The sequence below is a fragment of the Conger conger genome, chromosome 1 (assembly GCF_963514075.1).
Source record: "Conger conger chromosome 1, fConCon1.1, whole genome shotgun sequence".
Classification (NCBI taxonomy): Eukaryota; Metazoa; Chordata; class Actinopteri; order Anguilliformes; family Congridae; genus Conger; species Conger conger.
In genome coordinates this window covers 81,794,296-81,813,177 of record NC_083760.1, presented here as the reverse complement: position 1 = coordinate 81,813,177, position 18,882 = coordinate 81,794,296, and the positions used below count along the sequence as shown (strand labels likewise).

At 41.3% G+C, this 18,882-nt stretch overlaps 1 protein-coding gene across 5 annotated transcripts; it reads left to right on the top strand.

Moving 5' to 3' along the window:
• The first annotated feature begins 2,835 nt into the window (after nucleotides 1-2,835).
• LOC133126275 (guanylate-binding protein 1-like) lies at nucleotides 2,836-18,407 on the top strand. Of its 5 annotated transcripts, XM_061238352.1 has the most exons (12): nucleotides 3,622-3,831; nucleotides 4,202-4,399; nucleotides 4,934-5,061; nucleotides 5,830-5,939; nucleotides 6,785-6,987; nucleotides 7,770-8,012; nucleotides 8,226-8,500; nucleotides 9,301-9,513; nucleotides 10,226-10,328; nucleotides 13,139-13,425; nucleotides 16,673-16,792; nucleotides 17,418-18,407. In XM_061238352.1, exons 1-12 carry the CDS (start codon nucleotides 3,774-3,776, stop codon nucleotides 17,844-17,846), a joined length of 2,367 nt encoding a protein of 788 aa, XP_061094336.1. In that variant the 5' UTR covers nucleotides 3,622-3,773; the 3' UTR covers nucleotides 17,847-18,407. The 5 variants fall into 5 exon arrangements, with proteins under 5 accessions (XP_061094317.1, XP_061094328.1, XP_061094309.1 ...); XM_061238333.1 differs by lacking the exons at nucleotides 3,622-3,831; nucleotides 13,139-13,425 and adding an exon at nucleotides 2,836-2,985 and having other exon boundaries at nucleotides 16,668-16,792; XM_061238344.1 differs by lacking the exons at nucleotides 3,622-3,831; nucleotides 13,139-13,425 and adding an exon at nucleotides 2,843-2,985 and having other exon boundaries at nucleotides 4,205-4,399; nucleotides 16,668-16,792.
• Nucleotides 18,408-18,882: the final 475 nt, after the last annotated feature.

The following is an 18,882-nucleotide window of genomic DNA, read 5'->3' as shown; positions in this document are numbered from 1 at the left end:
AAATGAACAAGGAATGATAATGATAACTAAGGAAGTAATGCATGGACTGTGAAAGGAAAGTTTTATAATGAGATTCCTCATAAAACTCATTCACGCATCTCCAAGCGTGTCACTTAAGCATAACTCTATACACAACTTATCTTTTGAAAGTAAGAAATTTGTAATTTTGTAATTTTGAGTGACAGGATCTCTACAACACTTTACAAGTTCTTGCACACATAAGGATGAACCTACAGCAGGGCTATGACCTGTACTGTCCAATGAGTTTGGAGGGATTTGGTGAACTTGAGCAGATAACATTGTGGAGTGCAGAGCGAACACAGAAAATATATATTCTTGTCCCAAATGTTAAGGTAAATTAGGAAATATACAGAAACTTCATGAAAAAATGAAGTTGAACCTATCTATAACTGTTACACCTAATCCTGAAGGAAATTAATTACGCAGGAAAAACTGCTCATAAAAATTACCTTTATCAGCTGAATTCTGATCCTTTTACAAACAGACAATTTTTTATTTATTTTTATTATTTAATGTTTATTTAACAGGGACATGCATACAATGCATACAACATTGCTTTATATATAAAATGCAAAGTCAATGCCATGCATACAGGTTTCTAGCCATGGCTAATTTGCAACCCCTGTCCCAGGCCAGGCTTTTAAAAGTTAAAACAGGAAGTACAGAAGCATTTAACTTCAAATAATACCAAAATGTTAAAAAGCAGTACAGATAAAAGACTAAAATAAGGACAAGTGGTAAAATAAGGGCAAAGACAAAAAATAAAAATGTTAATAATACATCAAATCAATGTTCACAGACTGGCTTCAGTTTCAGCCATTGTTTTGCATGTATGTTAACCTTGAGCTCTGTCAATTTTTTAATTTCAGATGGTGATGCGTTCCACACCTCTTCCTGAGAAGAATGACTGACCAAATGTTGTTCTGTGTTTTGCTACTCTGCAATTTCCACTTCTTGCACCTCTAGTTCTAATTCCACTGTTTTTTTTGTTTACCAATTGAGTATTTCTGGGGCAAGGTTGTTGTACACATTTAAAAATAAGTTTAATAAATGAAAAATTTACTTTGTATGTTATGTTTCTGTAAAATTACGCAATGGTGCCAACTAACTCGTTTCTGATCCATTACTTTCAGTGCCCGTTTATATAATGACCTGATGGGTGTAATTATTGTTTGGTTGGCCTGGCCCCAAACTGTTATACAGTATGATAATTTAGAAAATATCATGGCATGTATAAACTGTGCTGCCTTAATAGGTATGTAATGTCTAATTAAGCGGAAGCAATTTAAATTTGTTTTGACAGTTTTGCACAACCTCTTTACATGTTTATCAAACTTAACTGAGAGTCTAAAGTAACACCTAAAAATGTTATTTAATGTCCCTCATCTATTGTTCGTCAATCTTTATTCTAAAATTTTCATTGAAATTTATTTTTTATTGAAAAGCACATTGAGACTGTCTCATTATAGTTCAAAATCAGATGATTATTTTGGAGCCACTGTGACACACCAGTCATTTATTTTGTGAGAATCTCTGCTGCCATCTGAAGGTTTTCTGCATGCATATATATAATTATGTCGTCTGCATACATTTGGCATCTAACTCTTTTACAGCTGTCAGGCAAGTCATTTACATATAAAATAAAAAGTAAAGGGCCTAAAATTGAACCTTGTGGAATTCCCATTCGGCAAGTTTGGACAGATGACTGGGTAGAATCTATTGCTCTCTGCATTCAAGATAAGATCTAAACCAGGTTATTGCATCATTTGAAAAATGTAATTGTTGCAGTTTATTTAAAATAATTTTGTGGTTCACAGTATCAAAGGTTTTTTTCAAGTCCAAAAATACTGCTCCCACTACACTGCCTTCCTCTAATGACTGTTTTATAGTTTCACTGAGGTAACAGTTCGCAAACTCTGTTGAGTACCTTGGTCTGAATCCAAATTGTTTGTGGTGCAGAAGGTGATTACTTTCAAGGTAATCAACAAGTTGTTTAGCAACTGTTTTTTCAAGAATCTTTGAGAGTGCAATTGAAATTGGTCTGTAGTTAGAGACCTGGTCAAGTGCTCCAGACTTAGGAATTGGGGCCTGGACTTGGCCCCGTAGCTGGACTCCTGCTAAGCCTGGACCTGGCAATTCATTAAGACAGTGTGCCCAACTGTTGTGCTGAAACATTCAGATTGCAGCTTGTGATAGGGTTGAAAAGGGGAGGCTGGGTTTTAGGGTTCAAAATACATTGAGCAAAAGGTTATGTGGACTGAGGAAGACAGACATTCAAGTGGGGGAATGACATGTTTACGAGAAAAGATAAGATATTAAATCAAGCCCTGGCCTCTGTGTATTTAATGTGTTCACACCAACCCAGCCCCCTGATGAGCAATCAATATGATGAACATACGCTTTGGTAGCAAACATCTTTGGATATTGCAAGACTGGTGAATGCTTAGACAGCTTAAATTTCTGTAATGTGTTCAGTCAAGAGACATGCGACATGCAGTGTCCCCTCTTACCCCCATTCTTTATTGGCTTGCAAGTAACGAATACAATCTTAAAATACTCTGATTGTGTATACCGATAACGATGACATCACATTCATCTACAGAGGCCTGACAGTCCATGTTCTTTCACTTTCGTACTGTAGACCGTATACCAGTGCCGGATCAGAGGGGGGCGGGTTTTTTTGCTGTCCCCCTCCCCCCCCACAAATCTTTGACCACTGACTTAAATTAATCAATTGCTTTGATCGTGTGGTTGCAAGGATACACGCACACACACACAAATATATGCAAACGAGGGGGGAGAGAGCCTGGGAACTGTATGGCACACACAGTGCCCTAAATAAAAAGGTGCCCCCACGATATTTCTGTCTGCCCCCCCAATCACAGCAGAACCGGGACTGTCGTAATCCAAAACTAAAGTCGATCTACTTGGAAAACCCAGCGCTGTAAAGGACATAATTGACTGGTGAGTTTTCATTAATTTTGCATTTGGCTTACATCCTATTCGTAAATGTTGGGAAGAGGTTGTGTTTTTGTGTTATTATTGGTTTCATGGCATCAACAATGACAAAAGGTAACAGCTTGCTTTCCACCCAGCTAATGTAAACGGGCTGTGCTTTTAGATGTCTTTTCAACAAAATTCTGCTCAATGGGAAAAATTTAAACCCTGAAAAAGAAAAACCTAATGTCTGTTCTGTGAATCAACTAAATTCAGTGCTACCGAAAGTTCGGTTTGTCCTATAACGAATTCTAGCTAACAAAGTTAAACAAGAAAACACTACCCGTAAGCAGTCGTGACGCAATATAATTAGCATACAATGTATTTGATTAATCTAAAATGACTATTCTGGAAGTGTCGACAATAAAAGGAACTGCAATGCTCACGTGTATAAAGAGGGATTTTACTTTAAATTCGTAATTGGCAAACTCAAACTGATTTAGGCTACCATAATTCACAAAACCAAACCAAAAAGAATTATTATTTAACACAACACGAGCCCAGAAACAATGTCGGAATATAGACTACAATTAGTGAGCCTTGGCCCCTGCTGAACAAAAAAAAACGGTGGCCAATTAGACCATCTGAAGCTATGTTTTGAAACAGCTGGTAGCTTGTATTTCAAGTATTGTTTGTCGGAGATTGTCAATTTGAAGGCAAGAACGTATAGCGCGTAGAATTGAACATGTTCAGTCTGCGAGCGAAAATTCGAGTGTTGTTTACCACACTTCCTCATCATCTGACGTCGGGTTATCATGCAAGCCCGTGCCATTGAGGAACATTCATCAAGCAGTCTTTCGACTGATAATACAGGTAACTCACAAATGAAATAAAACACGAGTAAAAGAGGGATATAAAATGAAAGTAGATCAGGTAGGTATATGATTCCTGAGTTAATGAAGCCCTTTATTACGCAACTGACTGTTTTGTGAGCAATGGAGAAAAGATAGCCTAGCCTTTGTAGGCTACAGTTGTTCATCTGTTTTGCTTTTCATCTCAAAATAAAACAAATGGAACATACCTTAAAATAATTAGGACTGAAAATATGGTCGTATACGATTGTATCGTGTAGATGAGGCATCTATGTATTTAACAGTGTAAGATATTCCGACATGGGTGAAGACGTGATTTTGTGGCTGTGGGGGGGACCCTGTGAAATAATATTCTGTCCATCCATCCAAAGCAGTCATGGCCAGCCCTGTTGCCTTCATGGAGTCCCCTATGTGCTTGATTGAAAATACGGATGGAAACCTTTCTGTGAACCAAGAGGCGGTGGATGTCTTGATGGGGCTGAATCAGCCAGCAGTGGTGGTGGCCGTGGTGGGCTTGTACCGCTCTGGAAAGTCTTACCTCATGAACAAACTGGCTGGGAAGAAGCACGGTGAGGACCCCTCCCCTCCTTTACACTGACTGTATAATAGGCCCGTTGCTGGCATAAAGACTATGCAATCATCTAGGGCCTAAACCATCCCTGGGCCACACAGTTCAGCTGTTACATAAGTTGTGGGTGTGATTTATTGATTTATGTTGGGGCACTTTGGGGGCCACCAAAACCTTAGGGCCAACTGTCTAACAAATTGGCAACTGGGCTTGTTAGCATTCATTTGATGATTGAACTGAACTGATCCTTCAATATACCTCCACATGAAGTGATACTATGTGACAATAGTCACTAGATAAATGCTAAATGTATGCAAAAAGAGTGTTTTCATTTTATTTGCTGTTGCTATGAATAGTATATTAGGGTCAGAATTGAATATGAGTGTCAGAACTGTTAGTAAGTGTAATTACTAATGCACCAATGATATCTTTGTCCTCTATGTTTGTATTGTGTGCTGCACTACCTTTTTGTCTTCGATCAGTCTATTTAAACTCTCCTGGATGTTTTTTCCTATTTCTTTGGTCACTATTTTAGGCTTTGCCCTGGGAGACACGGTGCAGTCACAGACCAAGGGCATCTGGATGTGGGCCCTTCCACATCCCACAAGAGCAGGCCACACCCTGGTGTTACTGGACACTGAGGGGCTTGGGGATGTTGAGAAGGTTGGTACCACAGACAGACCACTCCAATGTGTGCAAAAATCACTTGTGAACACCCAGCATGTGAACTATAAAAAATAATGCCATTTATGAGATGAGAGCATGGAAAGGTAACCTATGCTAGTCACATGTTTTGTTTTCACATGTGAAGTACAATTATCACATCAGACATCACAATCAGATGTGAAAATGTCCAGTTCACATATGCCATTTTTGTAATTAAATGAATGAATTTCAAGTATGATATTGTGATTTTCCTATTTGAAAAGGCTAATTTCATGTGTGATTTTTATTGTATTATAAACAGGAAGTGTAAGGCCTTGTTTATGCTTTATCTCATACACTTCATGTTCAATTTCTGATTAATTTGCTGCATATCCAGTTCTGTGCATTTAGGTGGTTGGTTTGGAATTTCTGGATGGGTGTCATCACTTCAGGAAAGATCAGTTAGTATTATCAAGAAAGAAGTTGCTAGTTCAGACTTTGCACTCATAAAGTAAACTTCTTTTCTTTGATCTTTGGGAACAGATTAGGAAAAGTGGAATTAGTTCTGGATAATATTGCATGCTATTCACATATAGCCATTACGCTATATCCACATTCTGCACCATTGTATGTTGTCATTATTGAACTTATTTTACTGTAAATTTCATTAATTTGAACCTGTTCCTCTTTGGTTTGAAACCACTGCAAACGTAGAGGTTCATTTTTATGTTCATTTGTAATCGCACTGGAAATGGGGGTTGAGGTGGTGTTGTGTTTGTTTTTCAGGGAGATCAGAAGAATGACGCATGGGTCTTCTCACTGGCCATCCTCTTGAGCAGCATGCTCGTCTACAACTGCCGGGCGACCATAGACAACCAAGCAGTGGAGACTCTTCAGTATCTTTTCAGTGATGCTCAGCTGCAGAGAATATGACTCAGCTGGAGAGTAGTTTTGGTCATAATGGAGTGGATTACAGGAGGGATATTCAACTGGCCAGTAGTACTTCTGGTTTTCATTCATCCCCTCTAATCGGGGGATTATCAGTAGATTATCGATAGATTATCAGTAAATAACTATCAAAACAAAACCAGCAGCATTCCTGACTTTCAGGTTTTTGATTGCATGGATGTATCATTATTTTATTTTATTTAGATAGGCCTGGATTCAATTAATGGTCATGCTTTATTTTACAGCCCGTTAATTACCTAGTATTTATTGGGTACGCGCAAAGGTACTTGTGTAACTATTAGGTAACTAGTTTGATTTCAGTGGTAAGTGCTATGAAACAAAGTCATTAAGTACCATATGTAAGCGCAGCCTGTTTCATAGTACTCCCCGCTGAAATCAAAATAGTTAGCTAATAAGTACCTGGTATTTACACAGTAAATACTATGTAATTAATGGGCTGTAAAATGTGACCCACTTAACTAAAATTAAAGTGCTGCTTGTTTAAAGTAAACATTGTTTGACATGTTCATTTTGGTGGTCACACTGAACTTAATTAATTGTCTTTGTCATATGTTGTCATAGTATTTTGATAATGGCCCTTGTCACAATGACAAACAAAAACAGAACTTAGCAAAATAGTACTTTATGCTTTCGGGCTTTGTATGCGCCTTGTGGGCTCGACTCGTGGTTGTTTGGGACACGCCTCTGTTCCTAGGCAGACCGAGGAATCGGTCATCTCTCCCGTCCGACTCGACGAGCCTTTTAGGGTTTTATTATTCCTTAGCTACGGCAGATATGTCACAGAGCTGACGGAACGGATCAAAGTCAAATCTCCCGGTGGCGCTTCATCCTCTGAGGACGGAGCAGACGCACAGTTTGTGCAGTTCTTCCCCAAGTTTGTGTGGGTCATCCGGGATTTCACGCTGGAGCTCAAGATTGACGGGAGGGCCGTGACTGACAACGAGTATTTGGAACATTCCTTGTCCCTCAGGAAAGGTAAATGACATGCGTTTGAACTCAGGAGATGATAGAGCTCACCATATCCTACTTCTCATTTTACAGCACAAAGATGCTAAACTTGGGCCGGAAAGGGAGGGTGACTGGGTCCCAGAAGCCCGCTATGCAACGTGTTCGCTACCAATCAATCAATCAATCAATCAATCTATGACATTTTAGAGATAGTGCCCCTTTTATAAGGGATTTGCCACAATACACCTCGCCCTTTACCCACAGAGCAAGCTGGAGGCAGGAAAAATCCCTTTGTAAAGACATGTTGGAAGAAACCTCAGAAGGACCCAGTGGGCCAGCCTCCTCTGGCTGCCTCAGGGTGTGGGTTCCCCAGTGCAAAATCAGTTTCAGACCAGTGTCTGTGGATGGCGGTCCAGGGAATGGGGTGGCCAGCCAGATCAGTGGACATACTGTAGACAGACAGCAGGCATCTGCCTCATCCGGGGAAGAGGGCAACTGGCCCCCTTCCATCGGTGAGGGTGGGAAACTAAGAGAATAGATACAATTACTGCACAGCACAGCTGGTGCAGTGTGGTCAGCAGTGGAATATCGCAGCTGAGGAAAGGACCTGGGTCTGTAACTGGACTTGTAACTGAGCTTGCTAAAGAGGTTCCTGGTGGTGGCCCTTTGGTTTTACCCATAAGAATAAAATATCTGCGTAAATGGATAAAAACTACGTACTACATGGATAATTTGTAAAATACGTAAACGGTGAACGTGAAGGTGTATGCTGAGTCACAAAGTTCAAATGTAATGTCATATTTCCATAGGCAGGGACAAGAAGACTGCAGACTACAACCTCCCCCGGGAGTGCATCCGCAGCTACTTTCCGACGAGACGGTGTTTTGTGTTCATCACCCCCACCACTCCAGAGAACATGTCACGTCTGGATTCCCTGGATGAATGCGATCTCAGCCAATCATTTCGCACCGTCACCTCCAGCTTCTGCAGTTACATCTTTACGGAGAGCAACGTCAAGACAGTTAAAGGAGGGGTGCAGGTCACTGGAAGGAGTGAGTGCACCCATTCCTCCGTCACAATTACAATTCCCCATCGCAATCATTTCCAGACACACACATTTACATTCACACACTACAAAGTGTTATAAAAATACTTTTTATTAATATTAACTTGGCAGTTTTAATTCACTGTTTGCCTGAGAAGTCAAACTTTCTCAGCTCATTGGCCATTTTTCTTTCTTTCTTGCCTTATTTCTTTTGTCACAGTGCTTGGTCATTTGGCAAAAACCTACGTTGACACCATCGCCAGAGGCGACGTGCCCTGCCTGGAGAACGCCGTGCTGGCTATGGCGCAGATCGAGAACGAGGCGGCGAGGAGAGACGCCCTGAAGGAGTACCAGCAGGGCATGCAGGACCTCTGCTTCCCCGTGAACGTCCAGGAGATGTCCCGGCAACACAGGCTCTGCGACTCGCTGGCCACCAAGACCTTCATGAGCCGCTCCTTCAAGGACGACAGCGGCGAGCACCTGAAAGCCCTGGCGGTAATCACAACCGCCGTATCTGCAGCCAGTGGCACAGACTCGTCAGTCAGTCAGCCAGTCTTTATTGGCCCCGATGAGCAATTCATCCTGCAGCCAAACGTAATGTCAGAAATATAAAACGACAGCCCCGTGAAGCAGTGTGCAAAACACACATTCAAAACATGCAACGAATGTAGAAAAACATGCTGTAGTTCTCATCAGGCTTTCTGAATCGGTTACGCTGATAAGGTGAGGCCTATACGACTAATAAATACAAACATCTGTTCGGCTATTTAAGCTGTTTATTGTTGATATGGAAGTGTATATCATTTTATTGCATTGTGCTGTATAAAAACAGTTTTCAAATGTATCAAATAGGCCCTGGTCCGTATGTTTGTTGCACTCTAATTTAAATTGTACTTCCCTCTTGGGTCTTTCAGCCAATGCCAATGTAAATGCCAATAATGTCATGTAAGAAAAATAAAAGGGTAAATGAAAAAATGAAAGGGTTATATAAAAAAAGATTGTGAACTGGGGTTGAGTGCAATCGTGGACCCCCTACAGTACATGAACTGTAGTTTATGACCACCTGCTGAACACCCCAGGCTGTGTTGTACAGGAATTTAGGCTTAGTTGAACAAGTCTGTGGCACAGAATGACAGAACAGGGATGTGAAATTCTTACAGGCACAGAACCGTATTAAAGAGAAAGGGGATGGAACCGTATTAAAGAGAAAGGGGATGGAACCGTATTAAAGAGAAAGGGGATGGCACCGCATTTCAGATCTGCCTGTTACCGCTGGCGTGTCTGTCTGCTTTCAGGAGGCCATCGCAGAGCACTATGCCGAACTTCTCTGCCAGAATGAACAAGCATCTAAGGACCTGTGCAGGAACCTCCTGGCTCAACTGTCTGCCCCGATGGGCAAGAAGATGCAGGAGGGCTTCTACGCCAAACCGGGGGGCTACGAGCTTTACTGCGCGGACAACGATGCTGTCGTGGCCCAGTTCCGCAGCACGCCCAACAAAGGGGTTGTGGTAAGTGTCCAAAAAAACAACACAAACTAGCAGAGCAGAATGCCGCAGTGGAAGGGGTATGAAACCGGGCTTACATAGTTGAGGAACAAAACACCTGCCTTTATTAAAGTCAAATTTAATTAGCCATTTATTTTAAGACTTTAAATAATCATCATTAAATGAGTAATACAATGGTTTGTTTATTCAAAATCCATCCATCCATTATCTTAACCCGCTTATCCTGAACAGGGTCGCAGGGGGGCTGGAGTCTATCCCAGCATACATTGGGCGAAAGGCAGGAATACACCCTGGACAGGTCGCCAGTCCATCGCAGGGCACACACACCATTCACTCACACACTCACACCTTTGGGCAATTTAGACTCTCCAATCAGCCTAACCTGCATGTCTTTGGACTGTGGGAGGAAACCGGAGTTCCCGGAGGAAACCCACGCAGACACGGGGAGAACATGCAAACTCCACACAGAGAGGCCCCGGCCGACGGGGATTCGGACCCAGGACCTCCTTGCTGTGAGGCGGCAGTGCTACCCGCTGCACCATCCGTGCCGCCCTTATTCAAAATCAAAATAACAAAATCATGAAGTAGCGGTGACTACTCGCTCATGATATACTGTAGCAGTGTCTGAGAGAAAGGCATGCGTGCCTGGATTTTTAGTTTTCAGCGAATGGTCCATATATTGACATGTGCGTGCGTTTGTGTCCTTAATGTATAGGCGGAGGAGGTACTGGAAGAGTTCCTGAAAGAAAAAAGTGTGGAATCCAACTCCGTTCTTCAGGCTGACAACAAGCTGAGTGAGCAGGAGAAAAGGATTCACGGTAAGCCCTCGCAACAAACCTGTCAACTTGTGCTCAAACTTGTCAAACTTCTCTGTGGTCACACCAGTGCTACTTGCAGCTTTGCAGATTCTACTTGCATTACATTACATTGTATTGCATTTAGCAGATGTTCTTATCCAGAGAAACCTATATAACCTGTGGTGAGCTATGTTGGACTTCAACTACGTCACACCCAAAAAGGTCCTGATAGTGGTCGTGACTTGATGCTGGCTGTTCAGACAGAGGTTGGATGCACAAAAAATATACTGCGGGTAAAATATGTATTGAACACGTCACCATTTCTCAGTAAATATATTTCTAAAGGTGCTACTGACATGGAATTCACCAGATGTCGGTAACAACCCATGCAACCCACAAATGCAAAGAAATCAAACCTTAGATGTCCATAAATTAAGTTGTGTAATAAAATGGAATGACACAGGGAAAAAGTATTGAACACACTTAGTTAAATTTATTTAATACTTTGTACAAAAGCCTTTGTTGGTAATAACAGCTTCAAGATGCCTCCTGTATGGAGAAACTAGTGGCATGCATTGCTCAGGTGTGATTTTGGCCCATTCTTTCACACAAACAGTCTTCAAATCTTGAAGGTTCCGTGGGCCTCTTCTATGAACTCTAATCTTTAGTTCTTTCCATAGATTTTCTATTGGATTCAAGTCAGGTGATTGGCTGGGCCATTCTAGCAGCTTTATTTTCTTTCTCTGAAACCAAGTGAGAGTTTCCTTGGCTGTGTGTTTGGGATCATTGTCTTGCTGTAATGTCCACCCTCGATTCATCTTCATCATCCTGGTAGATGGCAGCAGATTTTTATCAAGAATGTCTCGGTACATTTTTCCATTCATTACATGAAGTTTGCCAGTGCCGTATGCTGAAAAACAGCCCCACACCATGATGTTCCCACCTCCAAACTTCACTGTTGGTATGGTGTTTTTGGGGTGATGTGCTGTGCCATTTGACCTCCAAACATGGTGTATATTATGGCATCCAACGAGTTCAATTTTGGTCTCATCTGACCAGACTATATTCTCCAAGTATTTCACAGGCTTGTCTAAATGTTGTGCAGCAAACTTTAAACAAGCTTCAACATGTTTTTTCTTCAGCAATGGAGTCTTGCGTGGTGAGCGTGCATACAGGCCATGGCTGTTGAGTGCGTTACTTATTGTTTTCTTTGAAACAATTGTACCTGCTAATTCCAGGTCTTTCTGAAGCTCTCCACAAGTGGTCCTTGGCTCTTGGACAACTCTTCTGATAATTCTTTTGACTCCTCTGTCAGAAATCTTGCGAGGAGCAAATGATGTTTCCACTTCCGGATTATGGCCCCAACAGTGCTCACTGGAACATTCAGAAGTTTAGATATCCTTCTGTAACCAATGCCATTAGTATGTTTTGCAACAATAAGGTTGCGAAGGTCTTGAGAGAGTTCTTTGCTTTTACCCATCATGAGATGTTTCTTGTGTGACACCTTGGCAATGAGACCTTTTTATAAGCCATCAGTTGGGACCGAACCAGCTGATATTAATTTGCCCTGACAAGGCGCAGGATTGCTTTCTGATTACTGAATGATTTCAGCTGTTGTCTTGGCTTTTGGTGCCTTTTTGCACCTCCATTTCTTCATGTGTTCAATACTTTTTCCCCTGTGTCATTCCATTTTATTACACATAACTTAATTTATGGACATCTAAGGTTTGATTTCTTTGCATGTGTGGGTTGCATGGGTTGTTACTGACATCTGGTGAAAATTCCATGTCAGTAGCACCTTTAGAAATATATTTACTGAGAAAAATGGTGACATGTTCAATACTTATTTTACCTGCTGTATATTGTCAAATTTATTTGACAATAATTCAATGGCCAAGTAACAATTGGACATGCAATAGGCTCACCAGTGATTCAGTTCGAGTGCTGCTTGAGGGCCGTGATAAAACAGTGTGCAAAGTACGCAAAACAAGGGTCTCAGATCTTGCAGGATACAACTAGCTGGGAAGAAAAAAAAAAAATACTTAAATGTGGCAAAATAAGTACATAGGAAAACAAACCAGAGAAGGAAATAAACTTACGAGGACATCAGTAGAGGGGAGGGAAAGGGGATGAACCCATGGTTATCTGCAGGCCTAATCACAAGGGCCAGTTCCCTGGCAATATCAGTGATGTGCTGTTACATGCCACAGCAAAGGAAACTTCAGTGCATATGATTACATAAAGACAGGTACATTTCTTAACCCTTGTGTTGTGTTCAAAAATGACCCGCCACATATGTTTAACAGCAAAGAACCCCCCTCCCAAATGAGTGACAGGTTGTTAAAGCAAAATATATTTGGGGTTTAAAATTCAATTAAGCCGCTTTATTTTATGGGTTTAGTGAAGACGGGTCATTTTTGAACAAGGGGAGTGTACAGAATGTTAAGACTACACAATACTGGGCACTTTTAGTAATATTTTAACATTATTTTTTCAGAAAAAGAACTAGATTTTGAAGATCAAAAACGATCCTTGTGTAATTAAAAGGCTGGTTGGATGAGTCAAAAACAATGTGATGGCTTGTCACACCTTTGATGTGGTTGACTCTGTACCACAGGGACAATCTTATCTGGTCATTGAGGCCAAAAGTACTGCAGCTTTTAATTCTTCCCCTGTAATCAAAGACCTATTCCAGACACATTAGGTGAGTGGGATCTATGGCCAATCAGTGACATTGATGAATCCATGAAATACCTTTCTTAAGCACAGCATAAACATACATATTCTGTCTGCACCCCAACCCCCCCTTTCTGGTGCAATGGCTGGAACAGAGCAAACCCAGAAAGCCGCTCTGCTGGAGCAGCAAAGGCAGGCAGAGGAGGAGCAGCGCGTGGAGATGGAGAGGACCATGGAGGACGAACGGCGGAGCCAGGAGGAGAGGATCCGCATGATGACGGAGAAGATGGAGGAACAGCTGAAGAACCAGCTGGCAGAGGCAGACAGGGCCATGGAGAGTAAGCTGCTGGAGCAGAAGAACCTGCTGGATAAAGGATTCAGAGAGAAGGCTGAACTCATGAACCAGGAGATCCAGATCCTCAAGGAGACGAAAAACGAGTCTGCCAGTTCTGGAAACGTTTGGACCAAAACTATCCTACCAGTACTCGGCGAAGCGCTCGGGGCGGTGACCTCTATTTTCCAATACAAGGCTTTCAAGAAAGCCTCTTTTCCCCGATATAAATCTAAAAATAAAAAAATGAAATAAAGATCCAGGGACCCCCCCCCCATCCATGCTCTAAGGCAACCAGAGACTCCCATCATAAGTTACCTTCAAGGATCCCCAGTGGTCCACAGACTCCCTGTTGAAAACCCAGGTTTTTAGTTCACATAGCTTTAAGATACACACACCCACAACAAGTGTGTTATGCATGCATGTGTGACTTAATCTGTGTGTTATTGGCAGTTGAACTGATATGTAACAATTTGCCCAGTAAAATGACAAATAAATGAACCACTTGGAATGAACTTTCAGTTTTAATCTTTGTGCGGTCAAATGTTCAATGGTATCTCCTTTTCAACACACTGTTATATTATTCACTCAGTGAGCACTTTATTAGGTATTCATTAGACTTTTTTCTTTTTATTTTTATTTTTTTTTTTACTTCTGCTGCTGCTGTAGCCTATCCTCTTACAGGTTTGATGCCTTGCATGTTCAGAGATGCGCTTCTGCATACCACTGTTGTAATTTGTGGTTATTTGCATTACTGTCACCTTCCTGTCAGCTTTGACCAGTCTGGCTATTCTTCACAGACCTCTCATTAAAAGGCATTTCTGCCTGCAGAACTGCTACTCACTGGATGCACCATTCTCTGTGAACTGTAGAGACCTCTGCATGGAAATCCCAGGAGATCAGAGATACTCAAACCACCACGTCTGCCACCAAAAATCATTCGACAACCAAAGTCACTTAGATCACATTTTTTCCCCATTCTGATGGTTGATGTAAACATTAACTGAAGCTCCTGACCCATATCTGCACAATTTTATGCATTGCACTGCTGCCACAAGATTGGCTGATTAGATAATCCCATGAATAAGTAGGTGTACATGTGTTCCTAATAAATTGGTGATATAAGTGAGTGTACATTATAATGTAAATTAAGTGAACTAGTTTGCTCCTGAATTCACTGCAATTTAATGTATTGTGTATTGTGTATTGTAATGTCATACATCTCAATTTCCAAGGCAATTCAAACAAAAGCTGGAACTTTACTCATCTCACAGCTTGTATATAAATGAGGCGATTAAACTTAAATGTGAAACCTTTGAATTGAACTTAAATTAGAAAATGTTAAGCCTCAAGCTTATTTTTTAATCCTGAGCACTGCTCATTCTGACAGCTTCTGACTCTGACCTTACCTGAGCTTAAGCGTGTGTATGAAGTGGTTGGCCACAGCAATTTTGTCCTGGGGTGCTTTAATCGCTTCGTATCACAGACGCTTGACTTAAATTAAGCAAGACACTTGTACCATTTACAATACCAACTTAATGTAGCTTATTTTCATAATTTGGATACAAATACAAATAGAAAACCAAATAAGTGAAACTAGTTGCTGTACTCTAATGGATGAGCGGTATGTCACTCAAATCATAATTAATTGGAATGCCCCACAACAAACTAAACGGCAAGTGTTGTTTTACACACAGCTAATTCAGACGATGGACAGGCTTTACAAATGAGCCTGTTTTTACATTACATTACATTAATGGCATTTGCTTATCCAGAGCGACGTACAACAAAGTGCATACCCATAACCAGGGATAAGTGCGCTGAAAGACCCTAGAGGGAAGTACAATTTCAACTGCGACCTGTACAACAACGATGAGGACCAGGGCCTATTTTTATTTTTATTTTTTTTAAACAAATAAACAACAAAGCAAAAGTGACCAAACTAGCCAAACACTGCTTACCTTGCCAAACTAAAAATACCGATACACAAAAAAGTAAATCACAGAAAGACAACAATTAATGTTCACAGGGAGGTAGGGAGGGATGGGGAGAGGTGCTGCTTGAAGAGGTGCGTCTTCAGTTTGCGCTTGAAGGTGGGAAGAGATTCTACAGTTTTCCAAAGCGCAATGTCCAAGACCAAAAATGACCGCTGAATGTCTACATGTAAAGCAAATGGTGAGATTTTATATGTATTCCATAATTAGTTGCAGATATTGATAGTAGAATGATGTGGTATAATTACACAAGAATTCATCTAGTTGATTCAATGAGCAGCGTTTTTCACCACTGTATCGGAAAACAATTCTGTTTTTTTTGGTTTTATCTTGCTGCTATGACGGAATACAAATATTTGGTGGCAAAATATTAGAAAATATTATTACAACCGCGTTCATGCTTCCACATACTTTATTCTCCAGTGGGTCAATGTTGTTGCATATGAGACTGGGCAAGGGGGGGCTGTTCGACCTATGAACTTCAAGACGGCAGTGGTGCATAGAAAAGCTGTATTTTTAATCCTTTTAAGTCACATAAGGCAGGCATTGTGAAACTAGCCGCCTTGGGCGAAGGGGTTAACAAACATATCTGTAGTCTGTAGTGCTCTAGAAGTTCGACAGCATTAAAATACAACTCAAAATGTAAGAGACAAACCAGTTGGAACACATGAGAGAAGTGTAAAAGCACCTTGACGAAAAAAGCCGAAACGCATACAGAACTTTTTTAAAAGTGATAAATCATGTGAAATCAAGAAGTATGACCAAAAGGAAGATCCGTCTATTATCTTAACCCGCTTATCCTGAACAGGGTCGCAAGGGGCTGGAGCCTATCCCAGCATACATTGGGCGAAAGGCGGGAATACACCCTGGACAGTTCACCAGTCCATTGCAGGGACACACACCATTCACTCACACACTCATACCCATGGGCAATTTAGACTCTCCAATCAGCCTAACCTGCATGTCTTTAGACTGTGGGAGGAAACCCACGCAACACGGGGAGAACATGCAAACTCCGCACAGAGAGGCCCCGGCTGACCGGGATTTCAACCCAGGACCTCCGTGCTGTGAGGCGGCAGTGCTACCCACTGATAATCCGTGCTGCCCCCAAAATATGACCAAAAAATGACCAGTCTTTTATGACTGTATGCCAATACATGCCCTAGACTCTCTTTTAGTCATTTCAAAAGAAAAAAAACATCTGTTCTTTTAAAATGAAATTTGAAATAACGAGGCTATGATTGTGGTAACTGGATGCTTACTAAAGCCATGTATTTTAATATTTTATTTTACAATGAAGCATTTTTTACAATGAAATTGTGAGGATGTTTTGACTGGCTCCTGTCTCTACTGTCTCAGATGAGAAACAGAGGGTGGCCATTTTAGAACAGGAGAAAAGGAGGGAGACGGAAAGACTAGAACTGGCTCAGAAGATGCTCAGGGACCAAGAAGAGAGTCACCAGGAGACCATACTTCAGTTACAGGTGAACCCTCCACTTCTGAAATAACAATAAAAAAGTTGGTCTGTCTGCCTGCAGAATCGGTTTAATTAGGGGTGACATGGATATTTGATAACTTTTCGTTAAATCAATGAAGCAATAATTTTAAAAATGTGTTTTGAGCTTACTCAAGTTCCCTTTGTGTAATACTACATTTTGTTTAAAGATCTGAAATCATTCAGCACCAAAAAAAATAAGCAAAATCAGGAAGGGGGCGAATACTTTTTTTTTACAGCACTGTATGTGTGTGCATGCTTGTATGAATAGCCGCTGTATATATGACTTTCAGTGAAACATTTAATTAATGTAATGCTGACCTTGGCAAAACCCAAGACAAGTGTTGATTTAATGCAGGCCAAAAACTATATCCGAGATATCAAATCAGTTTTTGGCTGTAGTACAGTTATTCTCAATACTTTACCCCCCATTTAACTTCCCTGTCAACATTCTGACCTGATGGTGGATACGGTCTTGGAATCAATGGACCAACATTTAGAATTGCCTCAGTACTGCTGTGTTTTATTGAATTTGGTTCAGTCAATATCCAGCTGTATAAATGGGCAGTATGTTAAACAGTCAAATGCCTAAAAATCTAAATCTGTCTCTGAAGGTCAAGAAGCAGAAGGAGGCGGCTGAGGCCATGAGAGAGTTGGAGCAAGCAATGGAGAGCAAACTGCAGGAACATGAGCGGCTGATGGCCAAGGGGTTCCAGAGGAAAGAGGATGCCCTGAAGGAGGAGATCCAGGAACTGAAGAACAATATGGAAATCACCAAGGAGAAGGACAAGGCCGCCCAGCGGGAGGCAGTGGTGAGCATGACCAGAGTCCTCGCCAATGGAGTCCAAACTTACATGGAGTACATGAGCCTCCATGAGAACCGCATTATGAAGGAAGAGCAACGCAAGGAGGCACAATACAGGCTCCAGCTGGAGAGAAGCAGACAGGGCAGGGGGTTAAAGCAAGTTGTTCAGGGGAAAGGAGAACCGAACCTTCACCAGCACCAGCGAGGAAAGCCCAAACCTGGACAGACAAGCTCCTAAACGGATAGCGCGGAGACGCAGGCAAGCTCTTCACAGTCCAGTGCGAGGCCTGAGAAAGAAGAAGATCCACAGCATGAAGTCCTTGAAGTCTAATGAATTCCATATTGTAGTGTGCGTGTTAAGCTTTTAAAATGAATTAATCTTGTTTTACAGTGTTAACATACAGCAGGTTTCAGTAATGCTTTGAGGCTTCATGGTGATGCAGGTTGCAGTTGAGATGCATATTCAATATACTTCCACAAACAGTACCATGCAAAATGCACATGTAAAACCTTGAAGAGGTTACATCATTCTGCAAAACCAAAAATTATCAAATTCATATAACTATGAATTTTATACTGGGCAGACATAAAAAAAGGTGTTTCTGGGGCAAGGCAGATAATTTTTCATACATCCATCCATGCATCTTCTATAGGGTTTGCTCTCAGTCAGGGTTGTGTGGGAAATGGAACATGAATTGTATAGGGCCTGCTGGGAAACTAATGTTGAAACCGTAATCTTCAAATTGTACTTTTTCTTTTTGCAGCATCATTAAAAATACATTTACTGTAAAAAGTTAAAGCAATGCTGACTGACTTTTTACAGTGCATTTTGAATATGCGTAATGAATATCAATAACACTACTGAGGTGTTTCTCATACGATTCTACATGACAACTCAGTTCTCTGTGAGAAGAAATACTATGATGTATAAAATGATATATGTATATATTTAAAGAAAAACTATTTTAAATGATTGAACCTGAAAAGAACAAACAGATCCTTTACCCTCAGAGAGCTAACACTTTAGCGAACACAATGCTTTAAAAGTAACATTTCAGTCTGTGGATGACCCGCCAGATCTTGAGTTGACCACTGGCAAACCAAGTCATTTTCGAGGGGCTGTGAGAGCATCGTGGGGTTTGTTGCTGGTGGAGTCCGGCATACCTGCCAGTCAGGGCTGTCGGTGGAGGGAGGTGTCCACAAAACCACTTAGCCTCATTCCTGTGTGCGTGGGTCTATACCCTCTGCCCTGATCTTACTGCAGGTAGAACAGA

What these genes read in the sequence shown, in the direction of transcription:
- LOC133126275 (XM_061238352.1), top strand. Translation starts at nt 3,774, where the DNA reads ATGCAAGCCCGTGCCATTGAGGAACATTCATCAAGCAGTCTTTCGACT. An exon ending in TCTTTCGACTGATAATACAG is followed by an intron (nt 3,832 to 4,201) that starts GTAACTCACAAA and finishes ATCCATCCAAAG; the next exon opens with CAGTCATGGCCAGCCCTGTT. An exon ending in GCAGGAGAAAAGGATTCACG is followed by an intron (nt 10,329 to 13,138) that starts GTAAGCCCTCGC and finishes TGGCTGGAACAG; the next exon opens with AGCAAACCCAGAAAGCCGCT.